At 39.7% G+C, this 19321-nt stretch overlaps 1 protein-coding gene and 2 long non-coding RNA genes across 4 annotated transcripts; 2 read left to right on the top strand and 1 right to left on the bottom strand.

The window, feature by feature from the left end:
* The first annotated feature begins 276 nt into the window (after window positions 1-276).
* Window positions 277-15991, top strand: LOC5516124. Of its 2 annotated transcripts, XM_048724013.1 has the most exons (11): window positions 277-622; window positions 2233-2321; window positions 3306-3448; window positions 3880-3932; window positions 4379-4540; window positions 5563-5679; window positions 5767-5832; window positions 6292-6478; window positions 11350-11411; window positions 12266-13421; window positions 15804-15991. In XM_048724013.1, the coding sequence occupies exons 1-10, from the start codon at window positions 485-487 to the stop codon at window positions 13388-13390; spliced, it is 2142 nt and encodes a 713-aa protein (XP_048579970.1). In that variant the 5' UTR covers window positions 277-484; the 3' UTR covers window positions 13391-13421; window positions 15804-15991. The 2 variants fall into 2 exon arrangements, with proteins under 2 accessions (XP_048579970.1, XP_001636213.3); XM_001636163.3 differs by lacking the exon at window positions 15804-15991 and having other exon boundaries at window positions 12266-14609.
* Window positions 8858-10097, top strand: LOC125561046. The gene is made up of 2 exons (XR_007307056.1): window positions 8858-8898; window positions 8983-10097. It is a non-coding gene; the product is annotated as an uncharacterized LOC125561046 (long non-coding RNA).
* LOC125561045 lies at window positions 10194-12338 on the bottom strand. Its single transcript, XR_007307055.1, has 2 exons — window positions 12187-12338; window positions 10194-11255 (listed from the first exon to the last, which is right to left on the bottom strand). It is a non-coding gene; the product is annotated as an uncharacterized LOC125561045 (long non-coding RNA).
* Window positions 15992-19321: the final 3330 nt, after the last annotated feature.

Raw genomic sequence — 19321 nt, 5'->3', positions numbered from 1 at the left:
ACACCTTAATGGGATGGAAGAACTTTGGCAAATTTCAGGCTTTTTTACGCAGTGACCGACCATTTTATTTCGGTTGTTTTTCCTGGTCGATTACAAGTCTACATTTATTTTCCAACTATCTCCGTAGCGCGAATAGCCCGCGAAGAGCCGCTAAATTTAATGTTGAGATATAAGGCGCGCCTATTTTGTATGCAACACAAACCGGGGCAAATCTCTCTATCATATACCGCCATCTGATTGGGTAAGTATTTGGGTGCGTCATAATTTATGATAATTATGTGCTGAGCTATAAATTGTCGCTGTCTTATTTGCCTAGTTGTCTCACATCTGGATCGGAAAGTTTGAATCTTTGCCCAGAAAATCACCATAAATCCCCCGTATATCTTTTGCATATATCCTAGTTTCGAGGAAATCGTTTTTTCTTGATTTTTGCCCGTGTTCTAGGGCTATCTCTCCGATTCGCATATGTAATGAGATATAATTCATGAGAATCAACATGGCCGACTGGGAGGAATATTTCTCAAAGCAGACACCACCAGCAAATCTAGAAGAGACGAGAAACGCAGTCTCCGAATTTGCAGCAAGCCACAGAAATGCGGGAAGAAATATCGTTCTAATCACGGTGAGTTGGTAATTTTAGTGGGCGCAACCATTTTTTGCAGTCATCGGATCACTACTTCAGTAATTCTTTGCATAAACGGCCGGGATAATTTGCGATTAGCTTAAAATTTTGGGTACTGTATACATTATAAAGATTATAATGCACAGGGATCTTTAAATACCAGATTCCCGATGTATTGCAATGTGATTTTTACCTTCCTTAATCGTGTTTTTTCCTGATAACATTAGGCCATCTATTTCGAAGACCATTCGAACGTTATTTTTCTCATTGCAATCAATTTACGGTTTTGATTATAATTTTAAGTAATTTTAATATTTGATTTTTAGCCTATACTTTTGTTTTATAGCAATAAAAAAGAAATATATTTTTTACTTCTCTAAGGATGCGAAACTAGTCACTATTAAAAGTAAAAAAGATTAGAATGCGATATAACTACTGCACGTCACTGATATACAGAAGACATTGTATTCTTTCCTTATAGACCATGACAAATTACTAAGTCTGCTCACTGTGTATCAAAACCAACAATAGTAGATTTACCCATAGTTAACTATTATTAAATATGTTTACCTAGCATTTATTCCACCACAATGTTCTGATGATGTAGCAAGATTGGGATAATTTAGCATTTTTCCATCAGATGTACCATAAAGTGATGATGAAGGGAATCATCTATAGATATTCTTACATATCACTTAAAAAGAATTCCTTTTTTTCTTATCACTATCAGGTTGTTGTATTTCTTTCCAAAACAGTGAAACTGAAGAACACAAAGTGGAAATAATACTTTACATTTTTCTTGTTATTACGAAAAAAGTAGGATTTCCAATTCCAGATGTTTAAACCCAATCTTGTGTTTTCAAAAAGCCAATTGGAGAAGGCATGTTTCAACAAGTATTATAAGATAAATAACAGTTACTTTCCCTTATTCATTTAGCTGATTATTGAAGAGATTATTGACGGCAAATAGCCCACATGAGATTTGTAGATGCAATTATATAACTATCTATATATATTTTATACATAACCCAAGGTACTTATTTAAAAAATGAGAATTCAAGAGTTTGGTAAAGATTGCTAGACTTCAGAAAATGTCAGGTGCCGTTTTACCAAGTCTACATACCAGGGGAATCGATGGGTACCAAGAAACCCTAAAAGTCTTGCTAAAATTTTGCAAAGTCTTGGAATCTTGGTGTTTTTAAAGCAAGCCTTTAAGTCTTGTTTTTAAAAAAAAAAAATTTTTCTACCATGGCCTCCGAGTCTCGAGTTTTTTAACGCCTTTCGTCCCAAATTTTTGTTAAACATGATAAATATTTTATTTTGAAATCATGATTGCGGGTATTCCCTCCTTTTTTAGTATTGAGTCTTGAACATTTCTGCTATGTTTTATCAAATTAGAAGGTCAGGTTTGAAACAAGGGTCGCGAGAGAGTCTTGGATTTACCCATTGCTACTCCCTCTACCAAATCTTAGAATCTGTTATTTCAGGCCATTAAATAAAGGCTCATATTTAATTTATACAGCTTTTCTACTGATCCCATACCAATACAGTGTTAGTTATTTATAGGGTTTTTTATTTGCACGTTCATTTTGCTATATTATTTTCTGCAGTCTGGAGGTACTGCCGTCCCATTGGAGAACAACACTGTACGATTCATTGACAACTTTAGCAGTGGCACTAGAGGGTCCGCCTCAGCTGAGTATCCTCTTGACAAAAGCTTTGGACTTAACAAGGCATGTCTTATTTGAGGTAGTACTAGCAAAAGCTCATGAGAAAGATGAAGCTAGTGATTGTCAAAAAGGTAAAAATAGTCTCTGGTGACAGGCAATAATAATAAATAATAAAAATAATAGAGTGGTTTTCAAAATCCCGTGCAACAAAATGTAATTGTTAAAGTGTAATAGTCAAGCCAGAACAAAAGAACAAAGACATTACAGTGTACTAGTACTAAATAAACTAAATAGTATTTCACAGGTTTTTGAAAACCACAATAATAATAACAATAATAATAATAATAATAATAATAATAATAATAATAATAATAATAATAATACACTTTATTTTCGCGAAGTCAAAATGGAGCAATTTTGAGATGGCATTATACGCGACACTTTATTTTTGCGATTTTCCTATTTTCGTAAAAAACAGATCCCTTTATTTCCGCGATTTTGTGATTTTGGGATAATTAAATAAAGCAAAACAAGTAAAAATAAAATGTGCTGTAATCATCTAAAGTGAAACAATTTGTAACAAAAAGATACGTGGGCTAAATTTAGTTTCATAAAAATCTATAAATACAAGTCCAACTCAACCCCTTAGAGTACTTTATCCACTAGATGACTAGACAAGGTGTTTTCATGAAGCTTATTAAACGGTCAATATCCCCCCAAAGACTTCTTGTGTACTCACTTAATTTTTGCAAATCCTAATTTTCGAGAATCTTTTAAAATCGCGAAATTAAAGTGGCGCGAAAATTAATTGTAATTAGGTATTTCAACCTTCTTGCACAATAGCTTGATTAAATGGACTGTCAGAATGACACCTAATTCTACAAACTTTTTCAAACTTATTGGGCAGTACTATACAGTACTATCGGTACCAAGTTATAAAAGAGAGTTACTGTATCTTTATAAAATAACAACGACCACCCAAAAAGGCATATGATCCTTGACATACTATGCAGACACTTTTTGCAGCAGGGTTATGCAGTAGTGTTCTTGTACAGACAGCATTCTCTGCAACCTTTCATGCGTCAAATATCTCCAGAAGCCATCCTAGATATCATGGACTTTAAGGAAGACAGAGAGGGGGCAAGCCATATTCAAGGTAGCATAAACAGTGCACTAACTTAATGTGTCCATAGTTTAAATTGTGCTTTGTTTTTAGAGTGTACAGGCCTGTTGACAGGCGGCTAGTGGGCTCAGAAAAACTGGGATGAAATTAAATAAGTACACTTACTTTGAGCTAGGATAAGATACTTAGATAAAATCATGGCTATTGACCTGGATTATAAGTATTGTAGACAACAATTTTTTGACATAAAAATGACCCTGATCAACTCTATGATAGAATTATGTATAATTTCTCTGGTAGACTTATAATTTATTTGATTCACTTATTCTATGTTTGCTTCATATTTCAAAAGTTTTAAAAGCTTAATTTTATTTTGAGTGCTTCAACTGACTGATACTAAACACAAAGAAGTCAGAATAGTTACAAACTTACAGTAGGCTTAGGGAAGGTAACTTTTTTTCTAGTGGACGAGAATAGGGCACCCAACCTCAGAGAAGTTCTCAAAAGGTACCAGGAGGTAAGATTGCTTGTTTCCTATGTTAAATTCCCCCCTCATTTTTTATTGTAAATGGTGTACAGCATGTATAATTGTTGGGGCATACAGTGGGAGAGGACCCAATTTCATAATATTCCATTAAGAAATTGATAATGCAATAGTAGTACCTTCAAATTTGTAACTATTGTAAATCACTGCATTTGTCCATCAGGGACAGAATAACAAACATGATGTGGACAATTTATTTGCCTCTTTCTGTCTGAGTTAACAAGTCTACAGTTAATCTTAAGACACAAGACAAACATAACATTTGAATAACAATCATCTCAGAGCCCGTTTACCAGAACCATTACTCTTTTTCACAATTTTATGGAAAAGCCTACAGACAAAATGGAAGTTTTAATTCTGGAGTAACCCCTCCCCCTACTCCTAAAGGGGTTATTTATTTTTGGATTTGTGATTGACAGGTTCAGGTTATGGGCACCTTGTTGCTTGTGGAGTTCAACACATTGTCTGATTACTTATTTCTTCTTCGCACAATGGCCGAAGTGCTTGGCACAATGGGGCCTCAGATCATGTTTTACCTAGCGGCAGCTGTGTCTGACTTCTATATTCCCTCAGACAGTATGGTAAGTTATATAGAACAGTAAAGAAAATGAGCTCTCTTTCCATAATGGATGAGAATGTCGGTTTTAAGTGTCTGTATCATCAAGCTCTCATTTTTAGTTTTTTCATACTGTAGCAAGACTTCGAAATTTTTCTGACTTCAACAACAAAGAATATGTAAAAAATGTTATAGCATTTTAAGCTTAACATCCTAGTACTCTTCAAAAGGGAGTTTTACTACAATTGCACTACTTGTTTAGAAATTGTCTTGCACATTTCAAAGTTTTATGCAAGCACCCACTGCTCTGACTGTGCATGGGCTTGTGATAATTTTTTTAGATTGTTTCTTATGATATGAATACTCTACTCTTTACCTTTCTTCGTATCAGGAAAAGAATACATCAAAAACAAGTATATTACAATATCTGTGAAAATGAATACAAAACACCAAAAACTGGAATTCAACTCTGCCAAATTTTCGTCTTTAATAAGACTTCTTCTGCCCTTGAATAAAATTCCAGTTTTTGGTGTACAATATCTGTGAAATGCTCTTCTCATAAGCATTTAACAGTAAATGACAAAAATATTATTTTAAAATTAGTGTTCCTCTGTTAGTGTATATACAAAATTAGTGAAATGTTTATGGGCTGAAAAATCTTGATATAACAATATTTGGTGTAATGATAAAAAATTGTGCACCAATTGTAAAAAGTAAACTGATACAACAATACATACCATGGTTTCTAGTTCAATATAAACTGGGACAATTACATTGAGAAAAACTGTGAGGTCAGAAGAATTCTAACAGGGGTTGTTGTGGGCCAAGGCTTACAAGCCAACTGCCAAATGACTGATTTTCCTTTTCTGAATCGCAAAACCTGAAATTTTGCCAGACTGGCATGCACAGGCTGTGTGCAGGTGGGCACAAGCTGTTAGAACCAATAAGAGCACAAAATTAATTACTGCCCCAGATAGCAAAATGGAAAAATTGTTTAATTGTGCCCAGGATTCAATCATGTAATCAATCATGTGATGTTTTCTGCAGGCTGAGCACAAGATCAGTTCAGAGGGCCCTCTAGAGCTCAATATGCAGCAAGTCCCAAAAATGCTAAGCCCATTGGTCAAGCTGTGGGCCAGAAATGCATTTGTTGTCTCATTCAAGGTAGGTATCACTGAGGAATAATTGTATTATTTGACTTCTTATTAGAGCATTTTATTCAGCTATTAATTGGTTATTTGTAATTTCAAGTTGGAGACGGATGTCAACATTATATCCAAGAAAGCAAGGGAAGCGCTGACAAAATACAACCACCAGGTGAGATAAAGAGTAATTGAAATTACTCTTATCATTATTAAAGTCAGTCAAGTTAAAAGTACCAATCATGTTAAGCTTTAGAATGTTAAGCATGTTGTGGGTTGTGGACTTTACATTTTGGATTAAATCTTTTTATGGCTTAGTAAAAGCAAAAGGTATTAGGATAAGTGAAGGAAACGGGTGTCACCCCGCAGTTTTCAGATGGACGGCAAACAAAAAAGGTGATAAAGCTGTAAGAATTTAACAACAGCAGCCATTATTTTATTTCCTTTCAAAAGATTCATGCTTAACATTGTGGGAACCATTCCCCATAATACATAATTGTTTGACATCTTCAACTTGAAATGTTTATTGAGTATCCCAGTAAATACATCTAATCTTTCCTTGGTCCTTGCATTTCCCATCCATTTCCCATTTACCTGATGACTATACTGAGTGAAATCCTGTTATCATTGGTAGGTTGTTGTGTCCAACATACTACAGACAAGAAAGAAGACGGTGGTGATTGTGACACCAAGCCAGGAAATGGCTATATGGATGCCAGACAATGAGCTGGACCTGGGCAAAGAAATAGAAGCAAAGATTGTGGTGGAGCTCATAAAGATGCATCAGCAATTCATTGGTAGCAGCACCATCATCATGCAAGGTATATCTCCTGCAAAGTGAACAATATTGTAATAGACAGCATTATATCTTCTTTTCATAATATTCTCTCAATATTTAACAGAACTTTGCTCCCTCCCATGTCTGTTTACATCTACTTTTTTCTCATTCAATAGTTTTTTCTCTGCTGGTGTAGATTTTAATCAATGACCTTCTAAACAAAGAAGATTTACAATACTATTTTATTCATCTACGAATGTCCTTTTTATAAGGCTTTGTTGAGTCATCTAAGTCAGTTCAGTCTATCATCTCCACTATTACTTACAAATAAAAGAATGCAAGACTGAAACTAACGATGATTTAACAGCATAGACTATAGATTAATGGGGTCGGTGCAAAAAATGCCCGAGGTTGTTAGATTTGTGAAACGGCCTGCCTGAATAGTTCGCCTCCAGTGGTATGCATCAATTCTATTTTGTTGAATTAAAATGGCTTCTCAATGAAGTGAGTTTAAAGTTATTACGATTTCTAAGTGTGAATCCGGCAGATTCATGATTTCATTGCAAGAAATCACTTTTTATGTAGGCATTTCTCGCACCTGCCCCTGTTCATAGATTACAAATTTCCTTTTATATATCTTTTTGTCCAGTGTCTGATTTAGAACATGATTTGTGGGATTTATACAATTTGAATTTTGATACCCCTCTATGGAAACTTTGGCCTCAAACACACCATATCATTTCCCTTGACTGAGAAACAAGGAGAATTTAACTGGAAAGCAGTCTACAAAGTTGGTAAAAAATCGAGGAAAACTATTCAATACCAAACTTGCCTCTTCTGGAAGATAACAACTGCCTGATATCAAATCTAAATCAGACACTGCTCAAGAACTGTATAAATATATGCTTTTGTTCTCTTTTTGATATTGGCTAAAGTATAATTAAAAATAATTTTTGTTAAAACCTTTTAGTAGTATAGATTAAAGTTTATGTTTGTAATTTTTTGTTTATCGAAGAAGAGAATAAAACCATATTTTTCTATGTAACATTTCAAGTTTTTTTTAGATTTCTGGGCAGCTGTTTTGATAAAAAATTTTCATTAATCATCATAAGCTAACTTTGTTACGTTGTTGTAAGGACTGTCTCAATTGTATAATGAATATTTTTCAAGTATAGTATTTGTTTATGTAATGTATAATAAATCCGTAATGCTGATATATGTATCTTAAAAGTTAAATGTTACTAAATTGGGTAACTCTTTTGGTTCTTGTAGAATGTTTACGAATAATTTTATACAGTTGTGTAAAGTTTATCGACAGTACTATTTTAAGTACTTAAAAACTCATTTATTATTCATTAGCCGTTTTGCCATCAGGTGAGAAGATCTGGTCAGGAGAATGGCTTTTTATACTACAGAAACTATTCTTCATTAGTACTTGTATAAAAGGAATACTAATGAAGTTAGCCTATTGATGATGTCAATCACAAACAAATGAAAAATGAAACTTTATCAAATTATTGCATGCATGAAAACCAAAAATTTGCTCCCTCAGGGCTATCGTCCCTCAGTGATCTGAAAACCCGGTAAAAGCCAATAGCTTGTTTATTAAAACCCGATCAAAGCCAATAGCTAGTCTATTAAAACCTGATAAAGGCCGATAGCTCGTTTATTAACTCATTGACTTCTGGCTATTTTTGAACTGAATTCACAAAAAACAGACTGAAAATAGATACCTCCCCCTATTTTGAGTTTGATAAAGCCCGTCAAAGTCAAACACCGCTGCACCTAGTCATCGCTATCCTAGCTTTCCAACAATGCTTTGAGGTCCCACTTTTAATCCCTCGTCGTTGTGCTGAAGCGAGCACAAGTTGATGGTTGCTTGTATTTTCGAAAATACAGCTATAAGCATATTGGGAGAGTGTCCTAGGACACCATGAAGTCTATTGGGGCATAATTGAGTGCTGTGCTTATGGATGTTTGCAAGCAAAGGTGGATTCATGATGATTTTTTCTTTTTTGCCTTTGCCTGGATGAGAAAATAATTTTCCAATGAATCACCACAGCTCTCCTAATGCTGTCTTTTCTAAAACAAAGTTAATTCCAAAATTGTTTACACTGCTATTCTGGGTTTGTATGACCTGGAATTGATTTGTTTGGCTTTGGGGTGAAAAGACTTCTAGAGATACTTCAAAAAGACTAAAAAACATCTGACTTTGGGGAGAGGAGTGTTGACTGGCCCTCCCCTCGTTGAGAGGGGTGAATCTGCTCTTTTTTCCTTGTTCGATTTGAAATTTGTCAAAGAACCTGTGCTATTTTTTTACTTAAGAGTAGTTGCTATCACCTTGGTTGGATGCATTAATCCCTTGGACTGACGCCTGAGTATCTTCATCTTGTTGTGTTTATTTTGCATTTTTGAATTTTTTAGGTTGTGGGTACTTCTCAAGGCCGGTTAAGGGGTCAATAGGTAAAAACCCGATAAAAACAATAGCTCGTTTATTATAACTGTATAAAAGCCGATAGCTCGTTTATTAACAGTACATATTATTAGGGTGCTTCCTTTTTTCAACCACGAAAGAAAACTACGGTAGTAAGCTGCGGGTTAACGCCCGCAAAGATCGCTGGGACCTGCGGGTAAACGCCCACACGGACCACTGGGACCTGCGATGGAGCGCCCGCAAAGGTCGCTGGTTCCCAATGTAAGAAGTAGTTTTGTTTTATCGGTGGAAATTGTTCTTTTTACGGCTAGGAACCACGCTAGAAAATGTGTTTCGGGAGTATTTTATATAATGATTAGTTTTGTATTTCAGTTTATTTTTCTTTGCAGTACCTTTAAAAATATTGTCCAAAAATTTTGCAGGCGCGTACCAAGGATTGGCTGAGGCGGGTGCGCAGTCATAGGTCTCATATGGAGAAAGCATAGGATTTGAAGATTATTTAATAAGAAATGACCCATTTTTTGGCCGCCAGGGGGAGGGGGTGGTAAGGCCCGGGCTTAACTGGCTTAAAGGCAGGTACGCCGATGTTTGTTAACCACTTATGAGAATTTATTTCGCGTGTCGGTGTAAGTGAAATTCCTAATGTTATTTTCCGTAGCTGATTGGTCGCCGGATTAAAGAAATCCAACCTCGCCGCCCTTTTCCCCTTTTAGATCTGGCTATCTTTCATTGAGATTAGTGAATTCTTAGAAAAAGTGTAACCAAACTACCTTTTCGTTTATACGTCCGGACGGAATATTGTAGTTGTCAGCTAAATTCATGTATTTAAACCTCTAGTTAATTTTTACTTTCTTAATGTGACCAGAATGTTTTAGTGTTTTCAGTTAGTTTAATGGCTTCCATGTTAGTTTCCTTCTTGTAGTTTCCTTCTTGTTAAATTTTACTCTGTTTTCATATACTCTAAATTCCCTTTTGTTTTTGTTTGACCAATATAGTAGTGCGAATATAGTGCTGTCAGCTAGTTTCATGGCTTTAATCTAAGATTCTTTACTAGATATTTTTTACTCTACCATCGTTTGGCCGGGAGATAACTTACCATTCCCTTACCCATTCCTTTCATTTCTATGACGAGTTGTTATAAATGAGAGATCCAGTGTGTGGATCATTATAATGTATTCGCAAACCGCGAGGTCTTGGCCCCTTGAGTCGCGCGATCATAAAACCTCTCCAAAGAAAGACTGATTCACCTATAAACTGACCCTGTGCTCTCAATGAAAAACATGTCTGACAAGTGACATTGCCCAATAGTAAAATAGACGTTGGACCATCGAAGTATGCCGACGGTAAACGACAATTTTTTTAATAGGGGAGGGTAGCAGTTTCACGATCAAAAGTATTTGGGACATTACTATATTCTACTAATAGATGTAATAGATAAAAATTGTCCTCCTATTCAGAACACTGATTCTTTTAGAACTAGCACCAGATTTTTCTGGTCTTTGGCCCTGTTTGTAGCAAAAGTGCCATGTTTGATTGACGCTAGTCGAATAAGTGCTCCCAGGGTTAGAACTAGGAGTAGTTATAGCCCAAATGAGCCTGACGTGATACGCTCAACACCCTTGGTACTGTACCATCTTGGTTAGTACTGTGCCATCTTGGTTAGTACTGTGCCGTCTTTGTTAGTACTGTGCCATCTTGGTTAGTACTGTACCATCTTGGTTAGTACTGTACCATCTTGGTTAGTACTGTGGCGTCTTGGTTAGTACTGTGCCATCTTGGTTAGTACTGTGCCATCTTGGTTAGTACTGTGCCATCTTGGTTAGTACTGTGCCATCTTGGTTAGTACTGTGCCGTCTTGGTTAGTACTGTACCATCTTGGTTAGTACTGTGCCGTCTTGGTTAGTACTGTGCCATCTTGGTTAGTACTGTGCCATCTTGGTTAGTACTGTACCATCTTGGTTAGTACTGTACCATCTTGGTTAGTACTGTACCATCTTGGTTAGTACTGTACCATCTTGGTTAGTACTGTGCCATCTTGGTTAGTACTGTACCATCTTGGTTAGTACTGTACCGTCTTGGTTAGTACTGTACCATCTTGGTTAGTACTGTGCCATCTTGGTTAGTACTGTACCATCTTGGTTAGTACTGTACCATCTTGGCTAGTACTGTGCCATCTTGGTTAGTACTGTGCCATCTTGGTTAGAAAAACCGCCCATCGGCCCAACAATGTGCTGTTGCACACCACGTCGCAAACTGCTCTGAGGTGCTTCGCCAATATTGTCTTTGTCTTGTGTCCAACCGAGCGAGGCGGCGCCAGCAATGTTGCCTTGCGCTTGCGCAGTTTGCACCAGCTGTACACTTCGGTCAATTCCATGGTCACGTGAACCTAACAACCCAAAAATTGAGCTTGACATTAACTTGCATTATCCACTCCTCTGGTAATTTCCTTTGTTCTTATACCAGCGTTCTTTTAATTCCAGGCACGCAGCCCCAACAGTCCTCGCACATGCAGACACGAGTGGCCAGCTCGCCAATAAACCAGGTATGAAATACCCTTCCTTGTCTTCAGCTTTTAGGGGGAGGGGGTTTACCGGCCCTGCCATCTTCCTTAGACCTTCCCTATGAATCATGTTAGATGTACCATTTCTTTCAAATATGTATTTTAGTTTACTGTCGAATCCGTTGTATCGCGACGCCGCATTTTCAAAACAGCGATTTGTTTTTGTCTTTTGGGATTTTCTGTTCCGCCAGTCAAATTATTCTAAGCCAATCAGATCTTGCCTTTTCTAGCCTAGTGCAGTTGCCTGACTTACTGTCGCAACACTGTTTGGTTTTCGTCCAGAGGATAGCCAGGGAAGTGCACAAAGCGAGACTCCGATTGGCTCAGAATGGTTTAACTGACGGAACAGAAAACCAAAACGAATCGTGTTTTTAAAACGCGGGTCGCGATACAACGGATTCGACAGTAAAGCAAAAATGACAGGATCTTGTTTGCGTGTTATCTTTTTTTTTCTCTCTTCTTGATTAAACCCGGTGTGAGGTGTACTGGCCCTAATCTCCTTCCCTCCCCTTCCCTTCCCTTCCTTACCTATCTAAATGGCAGATGTAATAAGAAATGAAGGAAATCGCCGCCTGGAAAGTGGCAATGCGGGGATACAGCATGGGGCTCACTTAAACTTAACGTATCGGCTTAAAATGGGCTTGCGCTAACTTTTTAAGCTTGTTATCGTGAAGGAATGCGGACTTGGTAGGGAGCGATATCACACTTGACTAGCTAACTCATGTGCAGGCAAAACGATGCAACACGATTGACTTACATGCAATAGATTTCCTGCGAACAGAGGTCATGTCATTGTGTGAAGTCGTGCATTTGAATAAGCATGATTTGATTGACAGGTGTCTGCATTCGCGTACTCCTCTCAGACACCGCTGACCCCACAGGACGGCGGTGACTCCCCCGTGTTTAGCACCTTCACCGGCGCCGCCTCCCCGTCAGTCACCCACATCCGCATCCGGCGAGGAGACGAATCTCCTTCCCCGAACATGTCCCCTTCCGCCATTTCCGAAGGTAGCGGAGTACCCCTCACCCCGACCACGCCAACCTCGAGTAAGTCCCAGTCGCGCTTCGGTATCCTGTCAGACCAGGTGCTGAATCAGGAGATGAAGTCCTTTATCGAGTCGTTTCGGACGCGCCGTATTGCGCTTGGCTACACGCAGGAGGATGTGGGTTTTGAGCTGTCGCGGACAAACGGTCCCTCGTACAGCCAGTCGTTTATCTCGCGTTTCGAGTCCAAGAACCTCGGGCTGAAAGCTGCGGAGAAAATGAAACCTGTTATGCAATCTTGGATTGAACAGAAAGAACTCGAGTGCTCTAAAGGGCTTCGCGTTTGCAAGAAACGCAAGCGGCGCACGTCCTTCTCAAATGAAGCGCTGAGGTTACTTATCAGCCACTTTGAGCAAAACCCGAAGCCGTCATCATCCGAGATCGCGCAGATCGCGTCCAAACTAGGCCTGGAGCCGGTCACTGTACGAGTCTGGTTCTGCAACCGAAAACAGATGTTAAAACGCATGGCGACAGGGAAGACGCGCGTGAATAACTCCTTACGGGCCGAACTGGAGGCGAAAACCAAACTGGAATCGCCGGAAAGAGGAGGTGGGTTTACTGGCATGCCTGTTGGCCAGTTTTCATTCACTGAGGATAAGGTAAAACCGCTGATGTGCGTTGCCGCTGACGCGAGTCCAACCAAAGCAATCCTGCAAAGTCCTCCCGCAAACGTCACCTACGCGCAGGTCACAGAAGACACAGTGGTACAATCTTCCGCTCCACCTGGGCCACCTGTGTCGTACGCAGTGTCGTTCGTGGGGCCTGGGGCTCAGGTTGAGCACGCGGCTGTTGTCAGTTTGAACTTTGACGCGACTCCTGTTCAAAAGGTATCGCAAGCTCCGTATAGGCGGGGAATTGGTGCTACAGATGAAACAATTCACGAATACTCGACAGATACTCGAATGCCAGAGTCTTGAAAGCTTAATCTGTGGAAAGGACAAAAAATAGGTGAATAATGCTTAACGCTGGGTTGATAAACAGAATTCCATTCAAATGAACTAAGAATCAATTCTTGCGCGAAATGCGAGTAAATATATTACTCCTAACTAGTTTATGCGGGCAGCAAGTCCTCGAGTTCTCAATCTTCGAGTAATGGGTTCCATCGTATCTCTAGATTATTTGAAATTGATAACCTTCTCGGAATCTCGATTTCAAACACACGAAGTTTGGGACACGTGACCTTGTAAGGGTTGTTGCTTCATGCCCCTCTGAGAAATTGGTATATGCACTTTGTTCTGTGGATAAGCATAGCGTATACTGATGTTGGACGTAGATCGAGGGAATGGTTCTTATTAGTAAACAATTACACTTACACTATTTGTTCCAGAAAGTTGTTGCCCATCTCTAGCAAGCGTCAGGGAGGGAGTTATTTAGATCATGACGTATTTAACGCGAGAAAATGAAACAATACCCTCAGGTATTTTTTGGCGCGTTCTGATGCTGTAAAAACGAGAAAAAAAATCCTCAAATTCGGATATGTTAAAAAAACAACCCGTTTCTTTCCCTTTTTAGACAGGATGATTTTACGAAAGGTTCTATGAACTTTAAATAATTAATCTACGCAAATTAGTAATACATTATGATACCATTACTATAAGGACACAGTCTAATTTGAGAAAGGATATGGAACTTCTATCCTTTATAAGGAGATGTCCTTAGAGGGTGATTTCTGTATTGTTTTGATATTTCGCGATAGAACGGTGTAGATTACCGTTCTGGTCTCCGTGCAAAGCCCAAATGTGTCTCGGCGCCAGGCGCGGATAACGCAGCCACTAATCGCATGTGCTTTGATAAGCTTATTACTCTGCGGAATCTGCAAGGCGTGACAAAAAAATGTTGATAATTTGTACTATTAAATACGCAATTTTAATCCAACCGAAGCCAAGTATGTACTATTTAAAAAGCGTAGAACATAGTACTTGCAATCTCAAGATTGCCTAAAGAATGCTTGAAGTCAGTATTAGTTGCCTATCGAAGGTTTATGACTGTTTTACGAACTGATACAGAGAGGCGAGTATGGTTATATATGTTATTATAGTATTTCTTGGCAGAGGAGTGTTTTTATAAACTATATACGCTTAAGATGCTTGTGGGATACTTGTAAGTCAGAAAAAATAATAAATATAGAATATGACACTTTCTTGTGGTGAATATCATCGTTATCGTGTTAAGATTCCCGGGGAGTTCGAAGTGTCAAAACATGCAATTTTACAAAGAAAAAGACGTTAGATTTCTAGCTGGATGCTTCAACGCTCGACCCTGATTCCTATGCAAGCAGACGCATTAGACGCCTAGATTTAACGGCGACGGATAATGCGATGCTAGCACGGCTTTTATTGCGCACGACATTGAGTCAATACACGTTAAAAGTGGCATATTTCGTTGTTTGAAAATGTTCTGATGCCGAAAATATCCATTTTAAATGTTGCTGGGAAAAAAATGTTCTGGTTCCTTTTTCCCAGGAGAGACCATTCCTTTTTTTCCCATCCAGCAGTGGTTAGGCATCTCAGCACATGAATAATTGCCCGTATAACCGGTGGGACGATTTTTTTTTCAAGCAACCGCCCCAGTACCTCCAAAAATATCCCAAGCACAACGAATTAGACTCCACAAATTTGCCAGCAGAACCATTCGGGACGATATTTTCCCCAGCAACCGAGGGGTCTAACATCTTCCTAGCCAGCAAAAAAAAAAAAAGTGCCCTTGAAGCTTCCCAAGACGTCGCCTGTTGGTTGAGTGGTTGTTGGAGAGCGAAGTTTGAGGCTGGAGAACGAAAATTCGACATACAAAGATAAAGCAATCCAGATTCTCGAAACTCACCGAGAAACTCACAGAATTATTATAATTCGCCGGCTATTAGCATCGTATCGTTATTTCTGGAGCAAAACGTAGTTATCTAGTTGAGGAAATCGAACTTTGTTATAGAATAAAGAAAGTGTAAGGCCAAACTATGTTCATATGTTAGACAAGGACTTTATACGGCCGAATATTTTTGGAAATCTTCATCAATATTAAACTGCAACAGTATACTGTTTGAATATGGTATGTGGGCATGTAGAATCCGTTTGCTAGTCTATGCTATATAGACAGTGGGCCCGCCCTTCTTAACAACACATAATTTTAACTTTGAAAATCGAGAACTTGTTTTAAATGGAAAGAGGTTTTTGGTTTATTAATAAAAAACTTCATTGCCCGCGCGCCATTTAGATTATCAAATACTTTCCCCTGCGAAAGGCTATGGCGTAAAGTTGATATTGTTGTTTCGTTATAATTAATAATTTGGCAAAATTGTTATGCTAACAAAAGTTTTGTCATGATACTTACCTTCAGGAAACCCTTCGCGTTGTGACCAACTGTTATTCCACCAGTAACTCAAAGCATCGTACCGTTGCAAGCGGCGAGCAGCAAAATAGTCTGGCGATAACCATCCAAGCAACAGCTTAAACCAGGGAGTTGCCCCTACGAGATGCAAGCAAATGCATAAAATTCAAGCATGCCTTGATGGCATTGCAGACATACCCGACTGTTTTTGAGACTGTTGTCTATTCCGCGGTGATCATATCAACATAAGAAGCACCCTTTTTGCATTATGCCAGAAAATTTGCCCGGGCACACAACATTAGCTCCCCGCGCGCGATGATTGTTCGAGTTCGCTAAAAAAAAAAGCAGCATTACATAGTAATCCATTCTCGGGAACCCAGAGTGTCAAGGTCAGCGAAACAAGGCGCGAGAACGAGGCAATCTTGTAAACGCTGCATGAAAGGGAGCAATCATTATTGTGTGAGGTGATGGTGGTCGTGGGGGGGGGGGGGGGATATAAGTGTGGAATTTAAAACTTTTCTTGGGAAAACCCCAGGCCAAATACAAAATAAGAAGATAAATGTGATATGCCTTCTGCTTGCACTTTAATGACTTTCGTTTGGCTGGCGCTAAAAATCGTTACGAGCATCCGTATAGGTCACGTGTACGTTAGGCACCCACCCTACCCCCTGTCACAAAGAATAGATGTTCAGTGTGGTCTTCCACGAAATCGCTTTGCTAACGTCCCTGTGTGTCAGGCGCTCAGTTGCTTGATATAAGAAATGTTACGCGTCCCACTAATGTTTTTGTTCATTGTCCAATTGGATCGTGAATCTGTTTGATTACATGGTTACTCTTTATATTCGCGAGGTCCAAATTTCGCGATTTTGAGAAGGCGATACTTCGCGACACTAATTTTCACAAGCTTGCTATTTTAGTAAAAACCAGGTCAATTTATATTTTTTGTACTGTAAAATAAAGCAGAACAAGTAGAATTAAAATGTGCTTTAATCATCAAAACTGCAGCAAAAACATGCATGCATGGCCTAAATTTAGTTCCATAAAAATCTTTAAATACAGTTCAGAATTGTCTAACTCATCTCCTTACGGCACTACATTTACATTACTTAAAAGGAGTAGGGTAGGGGTCTAGAGGTGGCACTTCCCCGAAGATATAAGTGATCCCACGCTTTCTCCGTAAGTTCAGAACGGTATTTCACCAGGTCTTACGGCACTCCATACCGATGGATAGGAACAGTATTCTATGCTCGTTGCATAAATAGAGAGGAAGGCCTTCGTCGAACAGAACTACAAAGAACCTGTGGAATGGGATGTTTCATGATTGTACAAGTGCAGTTCTTAAAGAATTAAAGGCAAAAGACGAACTAGAGGACTTAATGGACAAAGCTTATTGAACGGTTAACATTTAAATATATAAAGGCATTTTGTGTAGTCACTTAATTTTCGCGCATCCCAATTTTCACGACACTTACTTTTCGCGTTACTTTATTTTCGCGATTTAAAAAAAATATATGTAAAATATCCTGAGCTGACAATTCTAGGTCCTTGTTGGGGAGTCTTTTGACCGAACACCCGAAGGTGCGCCGAACAAATGCCGAGTGATGGTAGGCATAGGTTTGAGCCATGACTCACCCACCCCACCCTTAGATGTTTCTTGCGCAGTTTGTTTCGGCTGCGGAGAAAGTTTCATCACGTCTTCAAGCACTTCGCCCTCGTCACTGAAGTCTGAAAAAAAATTGATAAGAAAAGTGTAATGGTATTGTCATGATAGGATAAACATTACATAAGAAAGCTCTTAAAACAACATCTCGAAAAAAGTCACTGGTGGTGTTTGGATGTAATTCTTGTTTTATAATAGCCTTACCTCACGCTAGTTCACACGGCTTAGGCCGTCTCTATACAATCTCTGACTCTTTCCTTTTCTTATACCGATGTCTTCTTCCTTAGATATCTTGTCTCATATACCTTGTCTCTTACATCCTGTCTCTTATATCTTGTCACTTATATCCTTTTAAAAATACAAAGCCAATATAGATTTAGGCACTGCCTAAAAGAGGAGCCAGCATACATTCAATTTATTATACATACATGTATATGTATACTTACTGTATGTATATTTATGTTGTTGTTTAATCTAAAAAAATATTTGTTTTTTCAAATTCGAGCGTATTTCAAAGCACGCATAACAACCTTTTCCATATGATACCTATGACTGTGCAACCCCCCCCTCCCCTCGGACAATCCTGGGAACGCACCTGTCGTATCCCTAAAAGCCCCTCCCTCGTATCCCCACAAGCCTCTCCCTCGTATCCCTACAAGCCTCTCCCCCGCATCCCTACAAGCCTCTCCCTCGTATCCCTACACGCCTCTCCCTCGTATCCCTACACGCCTCTCCCTCCTATCCCTACACGCCTCTCCCTTGTATCCCCACAAGCCTCTCCCTCGTATCCCCACACGCCTCTCCCTCGTATCCCCACACGCCTCCCCCTCGTATCCCTACACGCCTCTCCCTCGTATCCCTACACGCCTCTCCCTCGTATCCCTATAAGCCTCTCCCTCGTATCCCTACACGCCTCTCCCTCGTATCACTACACGCCTCTCCCTCGTATCCCTACACGCCTCTCCCTCGTATCCCTACACGCCTCTCCCTCCTATCCCTACACGCCTCTCCCTTGTATCCCCACAAGCCTCTCCCTCGTATCCCCACACGCCTCTCCCTCGTATCCCCACACGCCTCTCCCTCGTATCCCTACACGCCTCTCCCTCGTATCCTCACAAGCCTCTCCCTCGTATCCCTACACGCCTCTCCCTCGTATCCCCACAAGCCTCGCCCTCGTATCCCTACACGCCTCTCCCTCGTATTACTACACGCCTCTCCCTCGTATCCCCACAAGCCTCTCCCTCGTATCCTCACAAGCCTCTCCCTCGTATCCCTACACGCCTCTCCCTCGTATCCCTACACGCCTCTCCCTCGTATCCCCACACGGCTCTCCCTCGTATCCCTTCACGCCTCCCCCTCGTATCCCTACACGCCTCTCCCTCGTATCCCTACAAGCCTCTCCCTCGTATCCCTACACGCCTCTCCCTCGTATCCCTACACGCTTCTCCCTCGTATCCCTACAAGCCTCTCCCTCGTATCTTCACAAGCCTCTTCCTCGTACCTTTACAATCCTTACAAGCCGTTACATCCCCTATGACACCTACATGACACGTATCGAGTTTGGTTGCCAAATGATGTTTCCTTCGTGAAATATAAATATTTTTTATTTTGATGACGTCAGCATATTTGTGCTCCTAGTGACGTCATCGATGACGTCACCAATCACGTGACCACAGTTTTGCACTTCCCTTGACACAAACATGACACCTGCCAAGCTTGGTTGTCATACGATGCTTTCAAGGGACGGACGAACGGACGGACATCGCGTCACGAAAGCTCGAGTCGAAGGGTTACCAAATATTTGTTACCAATTTTGTATTATACCACTTTTTCTTAGGTATGGGGCTCCGCTCACGGGGCAGCTCAA

The sequence above is a fragment of the Nematostella vectensis genome, chromosome 2 (genome assembly GCF_932526225.1).
Source record: "Nematostella vectensis chromosome 2, jaNemVect1.1, whole genome shotgun sequence".
Classification (NCBI taxonomy): Eukaryota; Metazoa; Cnidaria; class Anthozoa; order Actiniaria; family Edwardsiidae; genus Nematostella; species Nematostella vectensis.
This window is presented reverse-complemented; position numbering and strand designations above follow the sequence as displayed.

Excerpts from the sequence above, each read along its gene's own strand:
- LOC5516124 (XM_048724013.1), top strand. The coding sequence starts at position 485 with ATGAGAATCAACATGGCCGACTGGGAGGAATATTTCTCAAAGCAGACA. Across the intron at positions 2,322-3,305 it reads AGAGGGTCCGCCTCAGCTGA|ACACTTTTTGCAGCAGGGTT; the intron begins GTATCCTCTTGA and ends CATACTATGCAG. Across the intron at positions 4,541-5,562 it reads ATATTCCCTCAGACAGTATG|GCTGAGCACAAGATCAGTTC; the intron begins GTAAGTTATATA and ends TGTTTTCTGCAG.